Source organism: Tribolium madens, unplaced genomic scaffold (genome assembly GCF_015345945.1).
Source record: "Tribolium madens isolate multiple individuals breed KSU strain unplaced genomic scaffold, Tmad_KSU_1.1 Scaffold_11;HRSCAF=98;Tcas5.2_LG3b, whole genome shotgun sequence".
NCBI lineage: Eukaryota > Metazoa > Arthropoda > Insecta > Coleoptera > Tenebrionidae > Tribolium > Tribolium madens.
In genome coordinates, this window is record NW_025400975.1 from 5805166 (window position 1) to 5821308 (window position 16143).

Consider the following 16143-nt stretch of genomic DNA (forward strand, 5'->3'; position numbering starts at 1 on the left):
GTGCTATTGGTTCATTATACGTCAAGAGATGACATTTTTAAATTTGGAAAATTAATAAACAATTTTTAATTACACAATATTTTTTCTTGTTGCATTTATGTGTTTATTTATCTAGGACATTTATTTATTTAATTATGCCTGTATAAAGATGGAAGTTTATAAACAAACATCTGTATACAGTGTGAGACAATTTTTATCGCCATTTATATTTTAAGAAAACATGTAATACACTGGCGGACACGGAATTTTGGACATCAGTTCAAAAAATGTCAATGTAAGCCACGCTTTATTGTCATTATGATTCACGTTCGAAACTAAATTTTGAAATTTTTAGTTGAAATTTATTTTTGGTGTCGATGTTCCGAAACAATAATGAGAGCAATTCGTGTTTTTATATAAGTTCAACAAATTATTTCGATTTGTTGTCATTTTTTCTACAGCTATCAGGACAAAAATTACATAAACCAAAAGTGTGATTAGTTGCCTAAGGCCCGTTTTACATTTTTATGTCAGTCAAATGACAAATCGTCCAAAATTCCGTGTCCGCCAGTGTACAGTTGGAGACAAAATACTTTGGTCGTCACTTTTCTGACACTTTAATGTGATTCAAGCTTTAACGTTAAAGTGAATAACAATTTCAAATTAATGACAGCTATTATATTTTCCTATCAAAAATATGTACATACAACTTGTCATCTATGATTGACAGTAGCTAAAAATAAGGTTAAGTGTCCTAAAGCATGCTTTACAATTTAATGTCACTTAAGTGACATTGACGACCAAAGTATTTTGTCTCCAACTGTACTTATAAGACAACAGCAGTGTATTGTATTTACAATATTATTTAATAAACAGCTTCATCATAATAAAATGGATAGCTCAAACTTAGCTTTAGTTTTTTCTTTATTTTAAAGAATTATAATAAAATATTCTTTGAGGAATAGAGGTAGCCTAAGACCTGTTATTCGTGTCTAGGGTTTATAAGACCCTTACTAGTATATGTTTTTTTAATTTTTTTAGTCATTTTGAAAAGCTCCTAAGTTCTAAAGTATTTGTGTAATGAATAAACCATGGTGACTGGTACATCATACCACCAACTCGCTCAATAGTCCCCCTAAACACGTAATGTCCTAGAATCCCTAATGTTTCTCTAGTGATAAAAGTGTAACTAAGCATTTCCATGTGAAAAAGTTCCCTTCTTGTCACAAATTAAGCAAATTTCTTAAAATGCCAATCATTATAAAAGACATCGAGTGGTCCCAGACCGAAAATACTGTGACAATAAAAGTCCCTTTAAGAGGAATTCACCACTCTAAAGTGGACATTTTTTACTCAAAACTGTACATCAAAGCATCTTTTGAACAATACTTTTTCGAAGTATTTCTCTACAAAGCAATTGATCCCAAAACGAGCACCTGTACGTTTACTTCAACCCACATTTTATTCGAACTAATAAAATGCGAAACCATCACTTGGGAACACCTCGAATTGGACATACCAAAAGCAGAAAAACAAGAACTTAAAAAATCCTACATTGAAGAAGAACACAAACGAATCCAAGACGAACATTCCGAACGTTTGAACAAAAAGAGCGAGTTAAAGAGACTCGCAGTTCGTGAACAAATCGCCCTGGATGCAAACCTGCGAGAAAAAATCGAAAACATCAAGAAGGACGAAAAAGAAAATGCGCTAAAGTGTATGGAAATTACACCACAAACAAATAGGACAAAAATTAAAAACAGTCAGAGGAAAAATGCACCACTCCCTCCACCCAGATCAAGCCAAACAATCACAGTTTCGTTCACCCCAAGAGAATTCCCCACTCCTTGCAGAGAATCAAGATTGGAGGAAGAAAACGCATGGCTTAGGAAACAAGCAGAAGCAAGAAGATCAGTCGGATTCATCAGCGAAGATCTCCGGCCCGAAGAACACAATCCGCAGTTTTTGAAAAGTAAAGGTGACGAATTTCTTAGAAGTCGAAACTATTTAGGGGCTGTGAGTGCCTACAGTTTCGGAATTAAACTAAACGATAAGTTTGCCGACCTTTATGTTGGTAGAGCCGAAGCGCATTTTGCTCTAGGTAAGAATGCAACAATTATACAGGGTGCGCCAGAAAAAAAAAAGTAAGGACAGACCACTGAACTCGTATTAATATTAAATAATTTGATTATTTTAATGAACAACAATTGTTGGTTTTTACTACCCTGAAAAATAAAACAGGCTGTTGGTTAAAAAAAACGTCTCCAACAGAAATTCTTTGAAGTTATCGATCCATTTTTCGCTTATTAAAACACAAAACAGTGAAATATTTCAGTCAAAAACAGAAATTGAGTAAAGTTAAATTTAAAGTCTTCACAATAATAAAACAAGATTTTAATCTTGCCTTTGTTTATCTCGAAAAACTCTAAAAATAAAAGATTTTCTCACACAAAAACATAGTAAATCATTCGAAACAGGGAAAAATGAGTCAAATTTCGATCAGATGTGGTAATTTTTCGTGTTGAAATACGAGAGTTTCTTGCTCAAAAAAAGCTAAATTCCTATAAACAAGCCGAAATAGCATTAATTTTAATAATTCGATTTTTTTTGACTAGTTTTGATGAAATTACAAAAGAATAAGAAAGTTTCTAACTCAAAAACGACAAAAATAATGCCAATTTCGATCAAATTTTATCTTGTTTGGATAAAATCTCACAAAATAAATAAGTTCCTAATTCAAAAATAAGCTAAACCCCTCAAAGTAGCGTCAATTTTTAAATAATTTGGTCGTTTTTTATTTGTTTTGACAAAATTACATCAAATAAGAGAATTTTTTACTCAAAATTGGGGTAAATTGATGGAAACAGCTTTCGATAAAATTTGGTGATTTTTCGTCTTAGAGCAAAATTTCTCAAAATTAATTATTATTTAATTTTAAAATAATTTGATTATTTTAATGAACAACAATTGTTGGTTTTTACTACTCTGAAAAATAAAACATGCTGTTGGTTAAAAAAACGTCTCCAGCAGAAATTCTTTGAAGTTATCGATCCATTTTTTTGCTTATTAAAACACAAAACAGTGAAATATTTCAGTCAAAAACAGAAATTGAGTAAAGTTAAATTTAAAAAGTTCATAATAATAAAACAAGATTTTAATCTTGCCTTTGTTTATCTCGAAAGACTCTAAAAATAAGAGATTTTCTCACACAAAAACATAGTAAATCATTCGAAACAGGGAAAAATGAGTCAAATTTCGATCAGATTTGGTAATTTTTCGTGTTGAAATACGAGAGTTTCTTGCTCAAAAAAAGCTAAATTCCTATAAACAAGCCAAAATAGCATTAATTTTAAAATAATTTGATCCTTTTTGACTAGTTTTGATGAAATTACAAGAGAATAAAAAAGTTTCTAACTCAAAAACGACAAAAATAATGCCAACTTCAATCAAATTTTATCTTGTTTGGATAAAATCTCACAAAATAAATAAGCTCCTGGTTAAAAAATAAGCTAAACCCCTTAAAGTAGCGTCAATTTTAAAATAATTTGGTCGTTTTTTTAATTGTTTTGACAAAATTACATGAAATAAGAGAATTTTTTACTCAAAAATGGGATAAATTGATGGAAACAGACCAGAATAATTAATAATTAATACGAGTTCAGTGGGTAAGACACCAGAAACATAAAAAAATGTTTAAAAAATTCTATCTGTCAAAAAATTTACACATTTATTTATTTTTTGACATTCGACATTTTTTTATATCAATTTAATGATACTGATGATCTTGTATATGTTTTTTTTACAATTATTTAGTAAAGAGACAAAAATTTTGTCATTAAAAGCCACAAATAACATTGAACAGAGTTACAATTTAGGATACAGCTTCTTTGTTTCCTTTTTTAATAGCCTATAGCAAAAAAACTTGGAAAATTATTTTTCCAACAGAAATAAATAGAGTCAAAGTGCAAACTTTAAACCCTCATAACTTCGAAATTTTTATAGATAAAATTTTTTTAACATTTTTTCCATGTTCCTGGTATCTTACCTTACATGACATTTTTCTCTGGGGCGCGAGTTCTGGCGCACCCTGTATAAGAAAAAAAACACAAAATCGTTTCAGGGAATTACAATAAGGCCATAACGGATTGTAGCACAGCTTTAGAACTGATGAAACCAGAAGTGCCCTTAAATCTGCGAGAGAGAGCCCTGTGTATTGGTACACGAGGCGTAGCCTTAGTTAAATTAGGATTAATCAAAGAGGGAATCGGTGAATTGAAAGCCAGTCTAACTCTTGTCCCCAACGAAAATTTCAGTTTACAACTAGAGGAAGCTTTGGATAGTTTAAATAACACAGATTAACAGTTTTTAATTACTTTACAAGACATGTACAAATTAACTCTCTATTTTACTTTTCTTTAAACCTAGAGACCTAAGTAGAGCATTCGGTGACGGATCTCGTCCCCTAAACTTCCTAAAAACTTTACTAGGATGGCAACTACCCCCCAGAGACAAAAACGTCTCCCTGTATCTCTTTCCAACTTCTCTAATTTTTTGGTCATCTCCTTGAACTTCATGAAACGCGCTATACACATCAGCGGCGATCATCCTCGACCAAACGTGCGAATAATAAGCCGCAGCCCACTCTTCCGTGAAAATCTGGGTGAAGGAACATGGGTGCGAATCGACTTTATCAAGCGGGAAGCATCGGAATTGGGGCCACAGTTTCTTGACTATTTCCAACCAATATTCCGTCGAGTGGTGCAATTCTAGATCTAGGGCTGCCAAGTACAACTCCCTGGATAAGTCAATCCCGGCTAAATGCTTGTGAGCTTCCATCAGACAATCAAACATATTTTCGGGGAGTTTTTCTTGACTGGAAATACTCTGAATTGTCTCTTTATTATACAACCAATGTGCCAAAACGTGACCACCAACTTCAACCGCGTCCCACTCAATATTAGAGGACCCTGAGACTTCCGAATAGGTGGTACTACTGAGTAAATGTTGCAAAGCCAACCCGAACTTGTGGAACAAATATCTGACTTCTTTGAACGTCAAGTGAGATTGTTTGTTGCCCAAAGGGGGCTCAAAATTGAAAATTAGAGCTGCCAACGGTTTGGTAGCGGATATTTTGCTCTGACTTTGGATCCCCACCATCCAACCATTGCTTTGCTGGATTGTGATCTTCTCATCGGACCTTGCATACGGGTCAAGATAAAAACCAGCAATTGGGGCACTTGTATGGTGCTCGAAAACATCATAAAATTTCACATCTTTGTGCCAAGTCGATATGTCGTTTCGTTGTTTTATTACAATGTTGAATAATCTCTCGGATAGTTCGAATACACCGTTCAAAACGGTCGGTAGTGGAAAATAATTTTTGAATTCCGCCTCATTGTAATTAAATAATGTGTTGAGTTGCTTTTTTCTCCAATACGGGACGTCCCAGAGTTCGATTCTGCCCCCTTTGAACCCCCGCTCGAGAGCAAACTCGTACAAACTCGCCAATTCTTTTTCTTGCGCTGGTTTGGCCTTCTCAAGGAGGGTGTTCAACATGTTGTTTACGTTTTCCACACGTTCTGCCATTTTAGTCTCCATTGATAAGTCTGCATACGTTTCAAAACCCAGTAATTTCGCTAGGTCGCGTCTCGCAGACCTAATTTCCTCCAAGTGGACCCCAGTTGATAAATCGCGGTCGCCATACCCCGACCCCCGATTCACCAAAGCTTGCCAGACATTCCACCGAATTTCCCGTTCAGGACAGTGTTGCATAATCGGTAGGTAAATATTGGGGTCAAGGGTCACTTTCCACGGCCCCTCGAGCGGCTTCGAGGGATTTGAAGCCGTGGATTTCAACAAATCTAACGGAAAGTCTCTCACTACTGATGGGTCTCGAATAATGTGAGAAAATTGTTTCGTACAAATGTCGACTTTTTGTTTAAATTGCATCCGTTCAGATGTGAGTTTGTTAATGTATTGTTTTAATTGGACTTTCCCTGAATCAGAGAGTTCCAAACCGTTTAATTTTCCCTCTAGTGCGAATTTGTTCAATACCCTAATTTCCTCCTCACTGTGAGTGTTTTCGCTCCCCAATTCTTTTTTAACCGAATCGTAAATGACGGAGCTGTTAAATTTCGCCGCACGGGCCCTTTTTGCACGGTCATGGATGGCTAAGTAACTTTTCGTGGGCATTAAACTACTGTTACCTAAGTATAAAGTCTTTGATAGGCCCCATGTCAGGTCTAGGGGGGCTACCATCTCTTCCAAAACTTGAAATACGTCTTTAAAAATGTCCCGGGTGCCTCGTTCTTCCAACGTGGTTTCGATTTCTTTCACACCAGCTTCCAAGTCGAGAGTTTGTTTTGCAATCGCAGCCATGCAGTTTTCAATGGTGATGTTGTTGAATTCAGGAAGACCGTCATTTTGAAGAAGTGGATTCTTCTCTGGTAAATCTTCACCTATTTCTGGCACCCTACAAGGGGAAATAATCGGTTTGGGGAGCCACCAGTGGGCAAAACTTACAAAACGATGTAACCATTTTTTCTTATTGAATTGAGTAAATGCGGTCTTCGCGACAAAATACGCTTCCCCAACAGTGTTAAAGCCATTATTCGACCAAACTTTTATGGAAAGATTATTTCAAAAATATAACCTCATCATTTTTACCGCACGGGTCGGGTTAGTGACTTTCACTATTGGCATTTAAACGTTGCCAGCCCTGGTTTATCTTTTTTTTTGTATTCTATAAGGCGATTTCAAGCGAGATACCGGTAGTAAATAGTATTTACCAATGGAGTTTAAGCGCATTTGGTTATTGTTAAGTTAATGAGCCCTTCTTACGTCATTTCCTACAACCGGTAAATACACTCCTCTGGAGCTGTTTTATTCAAAGAACTAGAATATATGGAAGGAGATTTTAACTGGTAGTAAAAGTAGGCAATGTTTTCTCTGTTGTATTAAAAGTTATACACATAATTTTCTCGTTTTTTATTAATAATTACAATTGTAATATACTTAACAGTATTAATGTTTTTCTAAATAATTTTTTTAACAGAATTAAATGACTCAGTGACGACATTGCACATCGTGTGACAAAATATCTTTTTTTATAAACTCTTGATTGCTTATTTGTACGAGGCACTATTTTACAGGGTTTTGTGTTCTAATGTGATTGTTTCATTTGTTTAATAACGTTTTTTTTTTGAAAGTTTAGTTCTAAATTTAATTTCAAACCTTTATTTAAAAAAAAACAAGGCTACATTTATATTTTTTAGAGTCAAATATGTCACAAATTTAAACTTTCCATATAAAGAAAAAGAATTCGGTGTTACACTGGATTCCAGTGACAAATTTTGTGCCACAACATCCTTTTTTTAGTGCTATTGTGGTACACAGGTGTATTGTTGATTGCATAATTTAGTACGAGTTGCTTCTTTCATCTATCCTTGTTCTTTGGTTTTATTATATACAAAAAAAACAGCTGTCTCTCTCCCACGTAAACATATGACAATCGTCCCGGCGGGTATTGAGGTTATAAATGATAACGTTATTAAAAAAATTAAAATTATAAAAGTATGGCCCAAGGAAGTAATACTGACAAATTGTATACCATTATTATTTGTAAAAATAAATATGTCTCAAAGACTAACAACAATAATTAGTAATTGTTCATCATCCATTTTTTTAAGTTAAATTCTTAGGTAGGTAAGAAATACACTAACTTGACATGATGGTTTCAGTTGAAAAAAATATTAAATAAAAATATAAAAATATTTTTATACTATTATTATTATTATTATTTATCAGATGATAAGGTGGTAACCGCTTACTGTTTTCTGCTTTCAAGCGGTTCGTATGCGACATTGACGTTAATGACAGAATCCCCTCATAAAGGGCAAAACCAAAAATAACCAACGCCCTAACCAAAGTAACTACCGGTAATGCGCTTGAAATTACTTATAATTATTAATTTATAAAAGAAGTTTAAACTGATTTTATTCTTTTCATACAAATGCGTTCAATACGTATAAAAATAAATAAAGTTTTGTCTAATTTTTAAAGATGAAAATTTTGGAGAATTTATTCCCCACGTTGCCAACTTTGTAATTACTAGTGGAAAACCAAAAGTTTCCAGAATTGACAGGGTGTAGAAAAATTGAAAGGTGCTGTTTTAGGCAAAGACTGAAAAAAGTCTGTTTTATTTATAGATGGTTGCGAATTTACATAATATTCCATTATAGGTTCATCGCCACGGATTTTCTCAAGTGCTTGAATCTGTAAATCGGGCGATTGCACCTTCAAAGTGATTTCATCGCGCTACATAAAAATCATGGCGGCCCCATCAACCGGTGTGGGTAAGTTTTAATTAATTTTCCGTATGTATTATGATCGAGTTAAATTTTCTTTAATAATTTACACTCTGGGTGCGATTTTTTTTGCTAATTTCGTGATTTTTTTGTCAGTGGTGCCTCGAAATTTTCGACTTCTGGAGGAACTCGAAGCAGGGCAAAAAGGCGTTTCGGATGGTACCATCAGTTGGGGGTTGGAAAACGACGATGATATGACTTTAACTCATTGGATGGGGATGATAATTGGCCCCCCTAGGACCCCGTATGAAAATAGGATGTATTCAGTGAAAATTGAATGTGGTCAGAGGTACCCAGATGATGCCCCTACTGCAAAATTCATTTCTAGGATCAACATGAACTGTATTAATAGCAGCACGGGTGTTGTAAGTAAATAATTGGGTGTGAACACGTGTTTAATTTTGTCACTTAGGTCGATAATAGACAAGTTCCAGTCTTAGCGAGATGGCAAAGGGATTACACGATTAAGACAGTTTTACAAGAATTACGTCGATTAATGACATTGAAGGAAAACATGAAACTTACACAGCCTCCAGAAGGCAGTTGTTTCTAGCCCTTGCGCCCTCCCAACACGTCCCCGTTACCCCCTGCTGCCAACTGCCCTCTGAGTGTTGATACCTGCACAACTCAGTCTTGTTGTCTTTTGTGAATAAGTATCAATCATTAAGTTAGTTACCCGAATGACATGAAAAGGGACAAGATGCAGAGGGGGCTTATGTGTAATGGCTACACCGCTAAATTAATTTTAGGTCATAAAATTTAGATACGCCATAAGTTCATACTGTTCAGCATTTATAGAACTGTACTGCTGATGTAATTATTCTGTTCATAATAAAACTTTACATAGGATGTGTTGCCGTTATTTGTGCAGGTTTTTCATAATCATAATTTGTAACTCTAATATTAATTTTTTTTCTTTATGTATATTATGAATTAAACTTGTTGCTTTCACCTGACTCAAACAACTTCAACACATCACGCACTTGTCTGCATTTCATGTTGACTCATCAACAATAAAAACAAACTAATGTTCACTTCTTTTTATTCCACTTTTGATCAAAAATGCTAAATTACAAACAAAACCTTGTAATAAGCTTTGTGTACTCAAACTGAATAAATATTTTGTGTGGACGAATAAAAACGTACCAGTAATTAAAACAAATCACATTTATTTTGAAAAAACAATCAACCACTGAAAAAAGTAGGCAAAATGATTGGTATCGTTAGCACAAATAAAAAAATTTGCTAAGTTTTAAATAATATATTAACAAATAACGTGACAATATTGAAATGGCAATGGAAATCGCTAAAGGCCAAATAAAACGAATCATATATTAAATTTCCTAGTTATTTACATCATGACGGGGACAAATAAACCTTATAAAATTAAATTTTACATTTGCTTAGAAAGAACTAGCCAGTAACGTCACGCTAAGAGTTTTCAACTATATATTTACTTCTTCGGTTTAAATTCAATTTTCCGCGTTTTGAGGGAAACCCACTTATGTCTCTTCATGTAGTAAACAATCCCGATGAGTAGTGTAAATATTCCAGTGGCTTTAATGACCATTCTTTTGCGGTCGTCAAATTCTGGTTCTGAAGTCCACTTGAGGAAAGTGGCGACATCTTTTGCTAATTGACTGGCAGTTGCAGGTGTCCCGTCTTCATATTCTATTACTTCATTGAACAAGGCTTGTGCCATTGAAATAGCCCCACCGGGGAAGTAGGGGTTGTAGTATTGTCCTTCCCTCATAACAACCCCAGCAGGAGCGTCGCAGTAGCCGGTCAATAGAGAGAAAATGTAATCCTCCCCTGAAATTCATGAAATTAGTTAATTGAAAATTTAGCCCAGTCAAATTAGACAAATCGGTGGAAAAAAATCCTAGAGGGTTGGAATTTTTTTTAAACGCTTTCTTTACACTTGGGTAGACATATATCAAGAGTCCCCGAAGTTGGGTGGTGAGCTCGAGGGGGAGGGGGTTAAAGGTGTCTTTTTTTGGTTTTTTGCTTATATCTTTATTTATGGTCCTTTGTATTTTTGCTGTAGGACTAACCGTAAGCGAGTTATAGGACAGAAAAGAAACATTATTTAAAAAAATGTGCTTTATCTGCATTTAAAACAGAATTAGTCTTGTAATTTAAAAAAACTGACAGTAAATTGAATTTACTGGGTCCAATATTTCATTAAAGGAGAGAGGAGTCACAAGAGTCTATGAATACTCATCGTTTATGTAATTTATGCAGAATTTTCTGTAGAAGTCTATTTCTGCATACAAATTTCCTACAAAAATGGTCCTATTCATTTTTGTCGTAGGACTAACTATAGGCTTCAAAAGCTTCAAAAGTTTGGAGTCCACATAAAATTGCATTAAAAATCCTTTGAAACACATTTCATTAGTATATGGTAAGTTTTTATATGTGTAGAGCGTTCCCCAACTAAGCTGGTCTGCCTGAAAGGTGACTCGAGTGTAAACATTTAAACGGAGATATAAATAAAAATTTTGGATGAAAGAGAGAATCAATCTGTAAGGGGGTTAAATGTTTAAACAAAGATATAAACATAACATTCTTTAGAGGTGTAAAAGGGCACTAAAATCAGATTTTTCGAAAATTAGTTTTTAAGGGAATAAAACGGTGTACACATTTAAAGGGATATAAAAACATTAAATTTAGAAAATATGATCCTTAGAGAGTGTAGAAGTGCACTTTTCAAATTTTAATGAAATAAAATAAAGTTTAAACGCTTCAAAACAAAATTAGAAACATGAAATTTCGAATTTTGAGAGTGCAGAAATGCACTGAGACGACACTTTATGAAAATCAACATTTAATATTTATCCATAAACATAGCCCATGCGAAGAACGAGACTACTATAACTGAGTGTTATACATAACATAGGTAATTATCTAGCTTTATAGAGTTCCTAAGCCTATGGAATGGTTTTTTGAACGGACTTTTTCCCATTTTATATCAGAAATACACGCGGACAAAGTCGCAGGCAAATGCTAGTTCAGCATATAAGGATGACTCGGAAGACTTGATAGACCCTCGTGACACCTTCTAATAAACTGTTGGATCCAATACATTCAATTTACTGTAAGCTTTATTCAAATCATCGATATTAACTTATCTATTTATTAATATTGTACTGAAGAAGACTGTAATTCGGTTTTCAATGTTTAAGTTGAAGACGAAGATGCAGCATATGAGGACGACTTGGAAGACTTTATACGACTCTCTAATGAAGTGTTGCACCCAATAAATTCAATTTGCTTTCAGTTTTTTCAAATCACAAGATTAATTCTATTTTAAATGCGGATAAAGGACATTTTTTTAAATGATGTTTTTTGTCAGCCCTATAACTCGCTTACAGTTAGTCCTACAACAAAAATGCTAAGAACCATTTTTGTAGGAAATTTTGTAGGCTTTAATTTTGATAAGCGGACAAAAACCGTTAGAAATAATAGTTTCCGAGATATAAGCAAAAAAACAAAAAAAAAACCCTTCGGCGACTTTTGATATATGTCTACCCAAAAATAAAGAAAGCGTTTAAAAAAAATTCCAACTCTAGGATTTTTTTCCACCGATCGCCCTATTTTTGTCTAATTTGACTGGGCTATTGAATTCACCTCCGTGACGGGCCAAGACGATGTAGCTAAGATCCGGCGGGAAAGCCCCGTTGTTGGCGGCACGCGCAGCCTCCTCGTTGGCGTAAGGATTGGGGAAATAGTCGGATAATTTTCCCGGTCTTTGGAACATGTTTCCGTTCTCGTCGGGGCCGTCAGTCACCATGATTTCTTCGGCTTCGGCTTTAGCTTCATCTTCGGTGTGTGACACTCCAACTAAATTACGATAAGCTATGAATCTCATGGAGTGACAGGCGGCACACACTTGTTTGTACACTTGGTACCCCCTTCTCACACTAAAACCACCAATTAGTAAATTTAAAACAGTTAAGGGAATGAAATGGGCACCTGGCGTGGTCAAGTGAGCTGAGAATACCGTTATGGCTCCATGGGTTTTTAGGGGGGTGCAACTCAAGGTCTGAGGCTTTGACTGATTGTTCAAGGGCGAAAACCAAAGCACCGGCGCCCCCAGCCAGCACTCCCAAAGTCCCTAGTAACTAAAATTAAAATTTCAAATGTATTAAATATTTCAAGAGTGGGGCAACTTACAGCTTTTCGACCCCTGGTCCATTCCCTTGTTGTTGAAAAGGAACTGATCTAAAACGTGATTGCAATGTTATATAACCCATAATTGCTATTATTTTCACGAAATAATGACCAACTCAGAAGTGAAGTGATGACATAACGTGTAAGAACCTGAATTAAAGTCCATTTTTTGGCAAACGCTCAACAATAAATTTGGTGTTATGTCGGTTTCATGTTACTGAGGGGTCTTATTTATTATAGGGGTGAATTACCTGAGTTACTGTTTTCCCGCAGGACGGTTTCAGGAGTCCTGCACCGCAAATCCTTCCAACACTCGCAGCCATGTTGACTAAGGGTGGTAACAGGTCAACAAAATTCCCCGTCTAATAACCAAAAGGAGTCGAAATATGCAACAAATGCATAAACTGAAGGAGAAAAGCCAAAGTTTATCCTTCACGTGAACGACTTCGTTCCAAGGGAAGGATAACAGAATTTTGACAGCTTTACGTAATAGTGCCAACTGGGGACTTTTGCTCTACAATGGGGATTTTAGTCCCGTCACAAAAAGTGCCTTTTATTTAAATAAAATAACGTCTATTAGCGTTCACAAGAACTTTTGATGCACAATCCACGCACATTAACTTACGCAAGAAACTTTTTGGCGTTTTATATTTTTTACTTCAAAATCTTCATATTGGCACTAGTGCGAAATACAGAAGCGTCGATTAAAATCCAATAGGTGCGAAACTAATTATAAAATTAATAATTCTACGTCGAAAGGTTTGACTTGTAAGTAATCATACATTTAATTATGTTAATATCGAGTGTTTGTGGATATAGAGGATTGGCGCTAATTGTCGTAAAAACAGTCAAAATTTTCCTACCCGCCACTGGTGGTGGGGTGAGTTTGTTAGTGTGGTACCACTGCTTTGCATCATTCGCTCCAGCTGTTTTGGGTACGCCATTTGGAAAATCGTATTTTCGAAATAGGTTGATTTGCAATTTGAATCGGTTAAAATCCTCGTCATCCTGTGTTCAAAGTGATTTATTCAAGATGAGTGCTGGAATGCCGGAGCTTGGCTCCAAAATAAGCCTAATATCGAAAGCCGATATCCGGTACGAGGGACGATTATTTACAGTAGACCCTAAAGAATGTACAATTGCTCTAGCTTCCGGTAAGTGTGATTTTTTACTAATTTACAGTAAATTTCTGTATGATAGTTGCAAAGTGCACTTCAAAATGTGCTTTGGGACCAAATTGGGGTCACTTCAAGTCTGGCGTTGTGGCAAAACTCTTTGTTCAAAGAGTGAGACAATTGTTACTTAATGCTTTATGAACTAATTCGTTATTTGGCAAAAATACTTGAACTATCAGATGTAACTTTTTACGGCCATAAAAAACTTGGAAACTCAACTTGTTTTTATACAGTTGACGCGCGCATTTCAAATTGGACGTTTTTTTCTTCCAGTTCGCTCATTTGGCACCGAAGACAGGGAGACCCCTTACCCCGTCCCAGCTCAGAATCAAGTCTACGACTACATTTTGTTCCGGGGCTCTGACATCAAAGACATACGAGTTGTGAATAGTGTCACTCAACCGCTCAACGATCCGGCAATTATGCAGCTATCTGTTCCACCAACATTGGGACAACAGCAGTTCCAGAATCACCCGATGATGGGTCACATGGGACCACAAATGGGACAATTCGCTTCGGGTTATGGACCTATGGCAGGTCTGTCAAGTGGCATGGTACCGGGTATGGGTATGTCCAGAGATCCCAGAGGTCTCGCTGGTAATAAACCAAATGATTTAATTATACCGGGTACGGAACAACCACAAGTCCTATCTCCTGCAGTTGAACCGCCTCGACCAAGCGAACACGGTAACGTTTTTTTGACGGCTTTTGCTTGCCATAATGCCATAGAATTGTCGCTTATGCGTGCTTATTGCAAGGAGCTAGGAAGTTGTTGTAGGAATTTAGTTTTATTTTGGGCATTTTCGGGGATGCATGTTGAATGTTGTCTATCCTTTGTTGAGTAAAAAATTTAATATAGCCCAGTCAAATTAGACAAAAATAGGGCGGGCGATCATTGGAAAAAAATCCTAGAGTTGGATTTTTTTTTAAACGCTTTCTTTATTCTTGGGTAGACATATATCAAAAGTCCCCGAAGGTGGGAGGCGAGCTCGAGGAGGGGGAGGGGGCTAAAGGTGTCTTTTTTTGTTTTTTTGCTTATATCGGAAAATATTACTCATAACGGTTTTTGTCTGCTTATCAGAATTAAACCTACAAAAATGGTCCTTTGCATTTTTGTTGTAGGACTAACCGTAAGCGAGTTATAGGTCTGACAAAAAACATCATTTAAAAAAAATGTGCTTTATCCGCATTTAAAACAGAATTAATCTTGTGATTCGAAAAAACTGAAAGCAAATTGAATTTATTGGGTGCAACACTTCATTAGAGAGTCAAAGTCTTCCGAGTCGTCCTCATATGCTGCATCTTCGTCTTCAACTTAAACATTGAAAACCGAATTACAGTCTTGTTCAGTACAATATTAATAAATAGATGATTTAATATCGATGATTTGAATAAAGCTTACAGTAAATTAAATGTATTGGATCCAACAGTTTATTAGAAGGTGCCACGAGGGTCTATCAAGTCTTCCGAGTCATCCTTATATGCTGAACTAGCATTTCCCTGCGACTTTGTCCGCGTGTATTTCTGATATAAAATGGGAAAAAGTCCGTTCACAAAACCATTCCATAGGCTTAGGAACTCTATAAAGCTAGATAATTACCTATGTTATGTATAACACTCAGTTATAGTAGTCTCGTTCTTCGCATGGGCTATGTTTATGGATAAATATTAAATGTTGATTTTCATAAAGTGTCGTCTCAGTGCATTTCTGCACTCTCAAAATTCGAAATTTCATGTTTCTAATTTTGTTTTGAAGCGTTTAAACTTTATTTTATTTCATTAAAATTTGAAAAGTGCACTTCTACACTCTCTAAGGATCATATTTTCTAAATTTAATGTTTTTATATCCCTTTAAATGTGTACACCGTTTTATTCCCTTAAAAACTAATTTTCGAAAAATCTGATTTTAGTGCCCCTTTACACCTCTCAAGAATTTTATGTTTATATCTTTGTTTAAACATTTACACCCCATTTAACCCCCTTACAGATTGATTCGCTCTTTCATCCAAAATTTTTATTTATATGTCCGTTTAAATGTTTACACCCGAGTCACCTTTCAGGCAGACCAGCTTAGTTGGGGAACGCTCTACACATATAAATACTTACCATAAACTAATGAAATATGTTTCAAAGTATTTTAATGCAATTTTATGTAGACTCCAAACTTTTGAAGCCTACGGTTAGTCCTACGACAAAAATGAATAGGACCATTTTGTAGGAAATTTTGATGCAGAAATAGACTTCTACAGAAAATTCTGCATAAATTACATAAACGATGAGTTTGTATTTATAGACCCTCGTGACTCCCCCTTCCTTTAATGAAGTATTGGACCCAGTAAATTCAATTTACTGTCAGTTTTTTTACAAGACTAATTCTGTTTTAAATGCAGATAAAGCACATTTTTTTAAATGATGTTTTTTGTCTGTCCTATAAATCGCTTACGGTTAGT

The 16143-nt window shown here is 35.3% G+C and overlaps 5 protein-coding genes across 6 annotated transcripts in view; 3 read left to right on the forward strand and 2 right to left on the reverse strand.

Moving 5' to 3' along the window:
* The first annotated feature begins 1196 nt into the window (after nucleotides 1-1196).
* Nucleotides 1197-4808, forward strand: LOC123005836 (dynein axonemal assembly factor 4-like). The gene is made up of 2 exons (XM_044399838.1): nucleotides 1197-2080; nucleotides 4100-4808. Exons 1-2 carry the CDS (start codon nucleotides 1228-1230, stop codon nucleotides 4336-4338), a joined length of 1092 nt encoding a protein of 363 aa, XP_044255773.1. The 5' UTR covers nucleotides 1197-1227; the 3' UTR covers nucleotides 4339-4808.
* LOC123005829 (probable cytosolic oligopeptidase A) lies at nucleotides 4330-6673 on the reverse strand. The gene is made up of 2 exons (XM_044399826.1): nucleotides 6502-6673; nucleotides 4330-6451 (listed from the first exon to the last, which is right to left on the reverse strand). The coding sequence occupies exons 1-2, from the start codon at nucleotides 6585-6587 to the stop codon at nucleotides 4372-4374; spliced, it is 2166 nt and encodes a 721-aa protein (XP_044255761.1). The 5' UTR covers nucleotides 6588-6673; the 3' UTR covers nucleotides 4330-4371.
* Nucleotides 6674-8014: 1341 nt separating this feature from the next.
* Nucleotides 8015-9379, forward strand: LOC123005917 (ubiquitin-conjugating enzyme E2 variant 2). Of its 2 annotated transcripts, none has more exons than XM_044399993.1 (4): nucleotides 8015-8169; nucleotides 8220-8333; nucleotides 8442-8710; nucleotides 8758-9379. In XM_044399993.1, exons 2-4 carry the CDS (start codon nucleotides 8309-8311, stop codon nucleotides 8896-8898), a joined length of 435 nt encoding a protein of 144 aa, XP_044255928.1. In that variant the 5' UTR covers nucleotides 8015-8169; nucleotides 8220-8308; the 3' UTR covers nucleotides 8899-9379. The 2 variants fall into 2 exon arrangements, with proteins under 2 accessions (XP_044255928.1, XP_044255919.1); XM_044399984.1 differs by having other exon boundaries at nucleotides 8094-8141.
* Nucleotides 9380-9591: 212 nt separating this feature from the next.
* On the reverse strand, nucleotides 9592-13036 carry LOC123005872 (cytochrome c1, heme protein, mitochondrial). Its single transcript, XM_044399893.1, has 5 exons — nucleotides 12770-13036; nucleotides 12522-12569; nucleotides 12321-12469; nucleotides 11976-12268; nucleotides 9592-10157 (listed from the first exon to the last, which is right to left on the reverse strand). Exons 1-5 carry the CDS (start codon nucleotides 12839-12841, stop codon nucleotides 9799-9801), a joined length of 921 nt encoding a protein of 306 aa, XP_044255828.1. The 5' UTR covers nucleotides 12842-13036; the 3' UTR covers nucleotides 9592-9798.
* Nucleotides 13037-13416: 380 nt separating this feature from the next.
* Nucleotides 13417-16143, forward strand: part of LOC123006416 (protein LSM14 homolog B-B-like) — a 6711-nt gene continuing 3984 nt past the window's right edge. The window contains exons 1-2 of the mRNA XM_044400879.1: nucleotides 13417-13672; nucleotides 13967-14534. Of these exons, the coding sequence (XP_044256814.1) occupies nucleotides 13552-13672; nucleotides 13967-14534 (689 nt within the window). The 5' untranslated portion in view covers nucleotides 13417-13551. The remainder of the gene's footprint in view (nucleotides 13673-13966; nucleotides 14535-16143) is intronic.